General features: G+C 37.8%; 1 protein-coding gene across 1 annotated transcript in view; it reads left to right on the forward strand.

Moving 5' to 3' along the window:
• LOC109846855 (2,3-bisphosphoglycerate-dependent phosphoglycerate mutase-like) overlaps positions 1-7735 on the forward strand; it is a 25744-nt gene extending 18009 nt beyond the window's left edge. The window contains exons 2-5 of the mRNA XM_020416094.1: positions 6481-6582; positions 6668-6787; positions 7572-7630; positions 7711-7735. Coding sequence (XP_020271683.1) covers positions 6481-6582; positions 6668-6787; positions 7572-7616 — 267 coding nt within the window. The 3' untranslated portion in view covers positions 7617-7630; positions 7711-7735. The remainder of the gene's footprint in view (positions 1-6480; positions 6583-6667; positions 6788-7571; positions 7631-7710) is intronic.

The raw sequence follows: 8804 nt of genomic DNA on the forward strand, positions 1-8804 counted from the left end.
CCATAGGTTACGCGGCTGAAGAAATTCCTTTAGCGCGGCAGTCGTCGCTGGCGCGGTCAAAGGAGTGGTTACCCTTTAGTTTTTTCACCGCCATCCCACGACTTTAAACTCCTTAAATACCACGATTTTCGTGGGTAGTGGGCATGATTTTCGCTCGTAACTGTTTCCCCCACATTTATAAGTGACCCCCAGCAGTTAATAAGCCATATGGGCCGCACAAAACTCAAGAAAACTGTCAAAAATGACGTTTTCAGCTTCTCAGTTGGTGCGGCAGTGGGCGGTGATGCGTATTACCGCGGCAGTTACCACTGCCGCACACCTCCCGGGTATTTTGACTCTAACTTTTTCATCCAATATCAGAATAAGGTGATCTAGGATGCGTTGGAAAGATGACGAAGAGATCTACAACTTTTGTCTTTTAAGTTTCTTCAGATTTGGATCATATCATGGCTTAAATATGTGATACATTACCGCGGCAGTCGCCGCTGACGCGCACCTCCGAGACCGTTCGCGCTGTCTCGGGTATTTTGGCTCTAACTCCCTCGTCCGATATCGGAATGAGGTGATTCAAGATGCGTTGGAAATCTAGAGAAGAGATCTACAACTTATCATTGGCGCATCACTCTCTTTACTTGCGCGTCACCTTGTACTACTGCGCTATTGCCGCGGCAGTCGCCACTGACGCGCACCTCTGAGGCAGTTTGCGCTGTCTTGGGTATTTTGGCTCTAACTCCCTCGTCCAATGTCGGAATGAGGTGATCCAAGATGCGTTGGAAAGCTAACAAAGAGATATACAACTTCCCATTAGCGCATAACTCTGTTTACTTGTGCGTCACCTTGTACTGCCATGCTATGCGCATCAGTGTACACTGCCGCGCACCTCTGAGGCAGTTTGCGTTGTCTCGAGTATTTTGGCTCTAACTCCCTCGTCCGATCTCGGAATTAGGTGATCCAAGATGAGTTGGAAAGCTATCGAAGTGATCTACAACTTCCCAAAGGCGCACCACTCTATTTGTGTGCGCAACACCTTCCACTGCTGTGCCTATACGCGTCAGTGTTCCTTGTCACGGATGTTCATATTGTTCTTCTATGTTGTTTCACCTGTTCCTTTGCTTCTTTTGGCTTTGGATGATCCCCTCCGACTTAGATAGGGATATTCATACCTATAGGTATTTTTAGACGCCTACAAGAACCAAACGGGTAAGAAAGTTAAAATTCTTCGATCGGATCGAGGAGGTGAATACTTGAGCTCGGAATAAGAACCAAACGGGTAAGAAAGTTAAAATTCTTCGATCGGATCGAGGAGGTGAATACTTGAGCTCGGAATTCTTAGGTATTTTAAAAGAGAATGGGATTCTCTCTTAGGTTACTCCACTCTTTACACCACAGCTTAACGGCGTGTCAGAAAGAAGAAATCGCACCCTATTAGATATAGTACGTTCCATGATGAGTAACACTGAGTTACCTTTTTTATTCTGGGGGTATGCATTAGAAACAACAACGCACTTACTGAATAGGGTTCCAACTAAAGCAGTATCTAAACCTCCATATGAGATATGGAGTGGGAAGAAACCACATCTTAATTATATTAAGATTTGGGTATGTCATGCCTATGTAAAGAAGCAAGATCCCAAAAAAGTTAAAGGTACGCTCAGTATTATACAAATTTGTAGGATGTCCAAGGAATTCTATTGGATATCAATTCTACCACATCGATGAACAAAAGATAATTGTTTCTCGGCATGCCACCTTCTTAGAGAAGGATTTTCTTGAAAAAGAAATTAGTGGGATCATGGTAGAACTGGAAGAAATTTCAGAGATACAAAATATTACTGATAAATTAGTAGAACCAGCAAATTCAGTTATACCAGAAGAACCTTAACCACTCCACAGATATCCAAGGCGATCTCATGCACCTAAGACACAATATAATTTTTTAGTTGAAGGTGGCATATTAGATCACGTCATAGATGATGACGAACCTTTAAGTTATCAGCAAGCCTCTCAGAGTAGGGACTCTGTTGCTTGACATGATGCAATGAAATCTGAAATAGACTCTATGTACACCAACAAAGTATGTATATTAGACAATGCTCCTAAAGAGGTGATACCCATAGGTTGCAAATGGTTGTTTAAGAAAAAGTTGGGTGTAGATGGAAAAGTAGAGACTTTTAAAGCTAGACTGGTAGCTAAAGGTTTTCGTCAAAGACCTGGTTTGGACTATGATGAAACTTTTTCTCCAGTGGCTATGCTCAAGTCTATTCGGATCCTACTTGCTATAACTGCTCACTATGACTATGAGATCTGGCAAATGGACGTCAAAACTGCATTTCTAAATGGTGATTTAGAAGAGTGCATATATATGACGCAACCAGAGGGTTTTGTAGTCAGTGAGAGCAGTGGAAAAGTATGTCGATTGCTTAAATCCATTTATGGACTGAAGCAAGCATCGTGGAGATGGAACATCTGTTTTGATGATGCTATCAAAGAGTTTGGTTTTATCAAAAATCCAGATGAACCATGTGTGTATAAAAGAATAATTAGGAGTATTATATCGTTTCTTATTTTATATGTAAATGATATACTCTTAATCGGTAATGACATACTATCATTACAAGCGGTTAAAATTTGGCTATCAAAAAGATTCTCCATGAAAGATTTAGGTGAAGCATCCTGTGTACTGGGTATTCAGATCTATAGAGATAGATCTAAAAGGATGTTAGGATTATCGCTATCTAGATACATTGGCAAAGTACTAAAACGGTTTAGCATGGAAAATTCCAAGAAAGGTTTTGTACCTGCATCTCCTGGAATCTCCCTCTCTAAAAAGATGTCTCCCCAGACTGATGAATAGAGAAAATACATGAGTCTAATTCCTTATGCCTCGGTAGTAGGATCGATCATGTATGTCATGTTATGTACTAGACCAGATATCGCTTATTCACTCAGTTTGGTAAGTAGATACCAATCTGATTATGGAGAAGAACACTGGAAAGCGGTCAAGAATATACTTAAGTACCTTAAAAGGACTAAGAAGTTATTTTTGATATACGGTAAAAGTGACCTCCGAATTGAGGCTTTTTCCGACTCAAGCTTTCAGAGCGATATCGATGATAGTAAGTCTGTATCAGGATATGTTTTCACCCTCAATAGAGGGGCTGTCAGCTGGAAAAGTTTCAAGCAGGATATAATAGCAGACTCGACTATGGAAGCTGAATACATTGCAGCCAATGATGCAGGTAAAGAAGCTGTCTGGATGAGGAAGTTCCTTTTAGAGCTGGAAGTTGTTCCCACCATTAAAGATCCAGTACCTTTATACTGTGATAATAATGCTGCAATAGCTCTGACAAAGGAACCCCGATCTCACCATAAGTCCAGACACATTCTGAGGAAATATTACTTGATCAGGGAGATAGTTGATCGCCGGGAGATCAAGATTGAAAGAGTAGACACAAAAGATAATATAGCAGATCCATTCACAAAGGCAATTGATCGTTCACAATTTGAGAAACTTGTTGAGCTATTGGGTATAAGATACTATAATAATTGGCCTTAGTGCAAGTGGGAGTTTATTAGATATAGGTGCCCTGCAGGCAATTATTGTATATTATAACATGACCTATATGTATATAACATCCTTGTTTAAAATGATAGTATGCTATTTTGGTCAGATTTATCTGATGTTTGTATATAACATCCTTGTTTAAAATGATAGTATGCTATTTTGGTCAGATTTATCTGATGTTCTAAAAATACAGATAATGTCCTTAGAATAAATACTAGACTATCAGACATTTCGGATAGTGATCGTAATGAAGTGATCTGATTAGTCAGTAACGTATATTCTAAAATATTCCTAGTTGATGAAGTGTTGAGATAGGACATCATCATTTTGGTTTAGACTAGTGTATGCTTTATTTCTCCTTTTGAAGGAGATGATCAATCTCTTAGATCATTGATGTGAGACATCAAGATACAGTATACAAGTGACTCATTAGTGAATGAGTTGACTGAACGACTCGCCGAGAACATCTAGTTGGTAATATACTTAACTGTCAAATAGAAGTTCTCAAGTGATATAGTACATAGTAGTCTCTTGACCTGAGGCATGAGTGCAATATCTTATATATCAGTAAAGATGTATTTAGACTTTTACCTAACCACAGTTCTTATTGAATTATGCATAACGGTTTTTGTTGGGTACATCCCGAGACATAAGTAGATATTGAGATGCCAAGAAGGGATTCATCTCTCCCAGTATAGGGGTTGATGTCATAAGATTTTTTGATATAACTATAGCCTGGAAATCCTTAGCTAAGGTGAATAAGATAAACTGAGTGTCAGTTTGATCTTATAGGTTATGAGTTTAATATCAATAAACACTAATCAAGCTATTAGGGTTTGACAGTTTGCCATACCCTAGGCTCAATAGTTTGACATTGTTTGACAAAGAGACCGGACTTACGGTATTATCATTGAGTGGTCCTGATAAAATTGGATAAGCATCTTACAGACCTTTATCACAACTTATACCCGGGTGGTCTTCATGTGTAGCTAGCACCTCTGTTGTACTTGTGGATATGATCCACACCGAGTTTTTTAAGTTGGGCCCTAGAATCACACCAAGCGCGTACTTGAATCCTATGAAACATAATTTATGGAGTGATGCGTATGATTGATACGCATATATGATTTTTTCGGATACACATAAACAGTTATGTATATCGGTAAAATTAGAATGTTATGTGCTTAGGAAATGAATTCCAGTATTTTTCCCATAAAGTTAACTTTTTGGTCAACAGTTAAGTTTTTGGTCAACAGTTGACTTTTGGTCAACTCTTGATTTATTTGGTCATATAGTGACTAATTAGTTAAAGATTGGAATAATACTATATACCGTATTTATAAAATACTATATTAGTAATATTGATTTGGTATTTTCATTTATGAAATACACATACCATGTATAATGAGTCATGAGATGAGTCATTTAGTGGTATGGTTTGAGCATATGGTTTATTAGCACATGGCTTTGAAATGTAATGATTCATGAGATGATTCATTGCATGACTCACTAGATTAATCATTGATATTTGATGATTCATTGCATGACTCATAGTATGAGTCATTCATGTCATGAACATATTTCACTCTATAAATATGAGCTCTCTCTCTTCATGAAAGGCTAATGAAAATTAAATTTCCATAAGAGAAAAAAAAGAGAGCTATACTTCTTACTAAACTTTAGCAATCTTTGAGTAAGAGGAAGTAGTAGGATTTTAAGAACCCCAGGGTGGATATCTTGCCTCGCGTCTCAAGCAGCATCCTATAGCTTTCGGGTTTACTTGAAGAGTTGGAGATCCACTACGAAGAGCTTTCTGCATCAAAGAGAGCAAGCTAAAGGTTGTTCGATTCATTATCGAATCACGCTACAAAAGTATGACTTTCAAACCTTGTATGCTCACTTAATAATAAGGATCATGTTAGATTTAATTAGACGATCCATATGAATATTTCATGCTCTCTACATACTTAGTATTTTTTGTATATACATGTCTTCCGCTGTGTATTATGCATGTAGACATAACACGATTTCCTTCAGATTCTTCATGCTTCAGTACATTATTTTTTTCCTTAAATGTTTTAGAATGCAAACGGGAACAAAATCATCAGGGTTTGGTTATCATAGTGCAGTTTAGATGCATAAAGATTTCCAGGAGCTGGGAGAAAATAGGGATGAGAAAGAACTTTAATTCTTTCACTTTTGAACGGCCTTATAATAGTGGGATTTAGAATAATTAAGAAAACTTGGACCCTTTACTGGCTCTCAACTCGATCAGTCCATCTTAATGAACTTTTTTCTTCCTTCACTTTTAGTACCGGGTCTACCTAATCACGAAATGAAGCGGTAGAATTCAGGAAACACAGTTATAAAGTAGGCTCTTCATCAGGTTGACCTAGAAAAAGTTTTATACACACACATATGAAAGAAAGTGCAGCTTAATCATGTCTTCTGATATTCATTGGAAGATCAATTGACTATTTTCCAAGTTAGCAGCATGATAGTGATATCATTATTAAGTGGGTTCTGATATTTTGAACTGAAGCTTTTTCTTTTATGATTACCTTGGTCAAACATTCTCTTAACTTAGTGTTAGAACATAGAACAATAACCCTCAACCCTTACTATATCTTTGAAGTTTTGGTGTAGTGGTAGGGGTTTTATATGGTATCAGAGCAACCCATGTCTGAATCCCTTCTGCCACAAATTAAAAGCGGATTAAAAAATGATACTCATGAATCCAGATTTCAGCCTATAAAAAGGACACTCAACTTTCAGGAGGCATGTTAGAATATAAAATAATAACTCTCACCCCTCACCATGAATTTAGAGTTTTGATGTAGTGATAAGTACTTTAAGAGTTAGCATAACTTTTTTCTTCCTTTAGCTTCAGAATACTAAACCAGTTTGCATAACAGATTGAACCTCAGCTTGTGAATGGGAAAATTGTTATGATTGTTGCACAGGGGAACTCATTGAGGTCTATTATTATGTACCTCAACAAGTTGACTTCCCAGGAGGTAATGAACTGATGCCTATCCCATACTTACATTTGTAGTTCAAGCATCAACTTTTAATGTCTTGTGTTTGCATAATTTTCTGCAGGTTATCAGCCTGGAGTTGTTGACTAGAATTCCTATGCTCTATATTTTCAAAGAAGGAAAGTTCATCCGAAGAGGGAGCCTAGTTGCACCTTCTGAGGCCAGTGTTTATGCTTATACTAGGGTATGTTGCTTCTTCACTATAATAATTCTTTGTTGCTCTATAATAATTCAAGAAATCTAGTATCCTCAATCGACTAGGTATAAACATTATATGAAAATTACAGATGTTGTAGGTTCTTTCGCATGCTCTCTGTCTGATTTTACTGGAACATAAATTACAAATGGTTAGGCGTGTTGTGTAATGTCTTAAGACTCTTACTTATTGTAGGTGTGTTGTTTTCATTGGAGCCATTGTTTCATTTGCTTGTGTTTATTTTCACAGATAAATTTGTAAAATCTTGACCCTTAATGGACTGGTGAACATAGGGTTGGTGTGGGTCATCATTTAATGATGTTCTCGCTAGGAACAGAATAAAAAATTCAGATTTGCTGGACATTTGGATTTGTGGTGCTATTAACGGTCATGATCTGGTTTATCATAGGTTATGCTAAAATATTTGATAGAGATTGCGATAATCCTCAGTTTAACTTTTAATTATGACTGAGAGGGCAGACATCCCTCATCGTTATGATGGTTACGATATTGTTTGTTTCGTCCTTCCTATCACATGACCATATCCAATTGAAAATCATGTTGTTTCACTTGATTTGAAAAGTTCATATAACAGATGTCTGCTATAGGCCCATAGAGTTAAATGACATACCCATGAGCAAACTAGCTATTGGTGGAAGCATTACGTAACTTACCTTAGATATTGATATATAATTTGTCGTAATTTTGTGAATATCCTCGATGTAGCTTACCTTGAATTAGGAATAACATAACTTTCTATTGTCATTTGCAGACCTTGGCTCAGTACAGACAGAAGCTAGATGAGATGGTAAACTGAATCTCAGACAACATGTGACCATATTTATATTATTTAGTTCAATTATTAGAGTCTTAACTTTTGAAGAAGTTCCTCATCTTTCTGTCTATTGCAGGTATTTGAAAGATTCACAATTGTTGAAGAAGATTTACATGGTTTTGTAGCTTTAGCGTGTTGTGGAAGAATCAGAAAAACCAGATTTTCTGGCATAAGTCGACTTATGCACAAGGCTAAGTCGACTTATGGTAAGTCGACTTGCCAGTGTGCACGAGTCGACTTACGATCTGTGCTGGAATTGTGAATTTTTGCTCTGCCAAGTCGACTTATAAAACCTGATAAGTCGACTTTTAAAGTGTTCTCCAGTTGCTGTTTTTTTCTCTGCCAAGTCGACTTACGCACTCTGTTAAGTCGACTTACGACGAGTATTTTGCATATTCAGGTTTCATGTTTGCACTCTGATTGGGGTTTTGTTTTGGTATAAATAGGGAAACGATTTGTGAGGGTTTTACATCAGAGATTGAGGAATCTTTTGAGCATTGTGAGAGGGAGATATTGTGAGCAAGGTGAGATCTTTGGTTGAGGGTTAGTTTGAGAGAATTTGTGTGATTGTAACCCTTTGTACTCTCCTTGATTTAGTGAAATCTCCCCATCCTCTCCCCGTGGACGTAGGCAAATTGCCGAACCACGTATATCTCTGTGTTTGGATTGATTTGGCTTTATTGGTTGATTTGTGCAAGAGTTCAGCATTTCTTCTACTCGTGATCACAGGTTCGTTGTGAGTTCGTGCAAGGCTTCCGCATAGGCGCGCGACAAGTGGTATCAGAGCTCAGATTCAGATCTGGGGTTTTGGATTAGGTGGGGAGGAAGATTCAGTTGGAAGCTTGGTTCTTGGAGTTCTAGGCTTTGGTGGAGTTAGGGTTTGAATTTGCTATTAAAGATCTCGCTTTCCTCGTGTGGTTAGGAGTTCTATTTGGAATCCAATCTAGGGTTCAGTTGGGTAATTTCTTATTCCTTTCAAAGTTTGGATCTTTCTCTACAATTTAGAATTTGTGATTATGGGTGAAGAAGTTGGTGAAAGCAGCAAGATGATAAGCACAGTTCAAGTGGGTTTTCAGAACACTAAGATTAGTGTAGTGAAATATGACGGCAAGATCAATTTTGGTTTGTGGATGAGCGACGTACAGGATGCGCTCAATGCTCAAAATCTGG

This window comes from Asparagus officinalis, chromosome 7 (assembly GCF_001876935.1).
Source record: "Asparagus officinalis chromosome 7, Aspof.V1, whole genome shotgun sequence".
Taxonomy (NCBI): Eukaryota; Viridiplantae; Streptophyta; class Magnoliopsida; order Asparagales; family Asparagaceae; genus Asparagus; species Asparagus officinalis.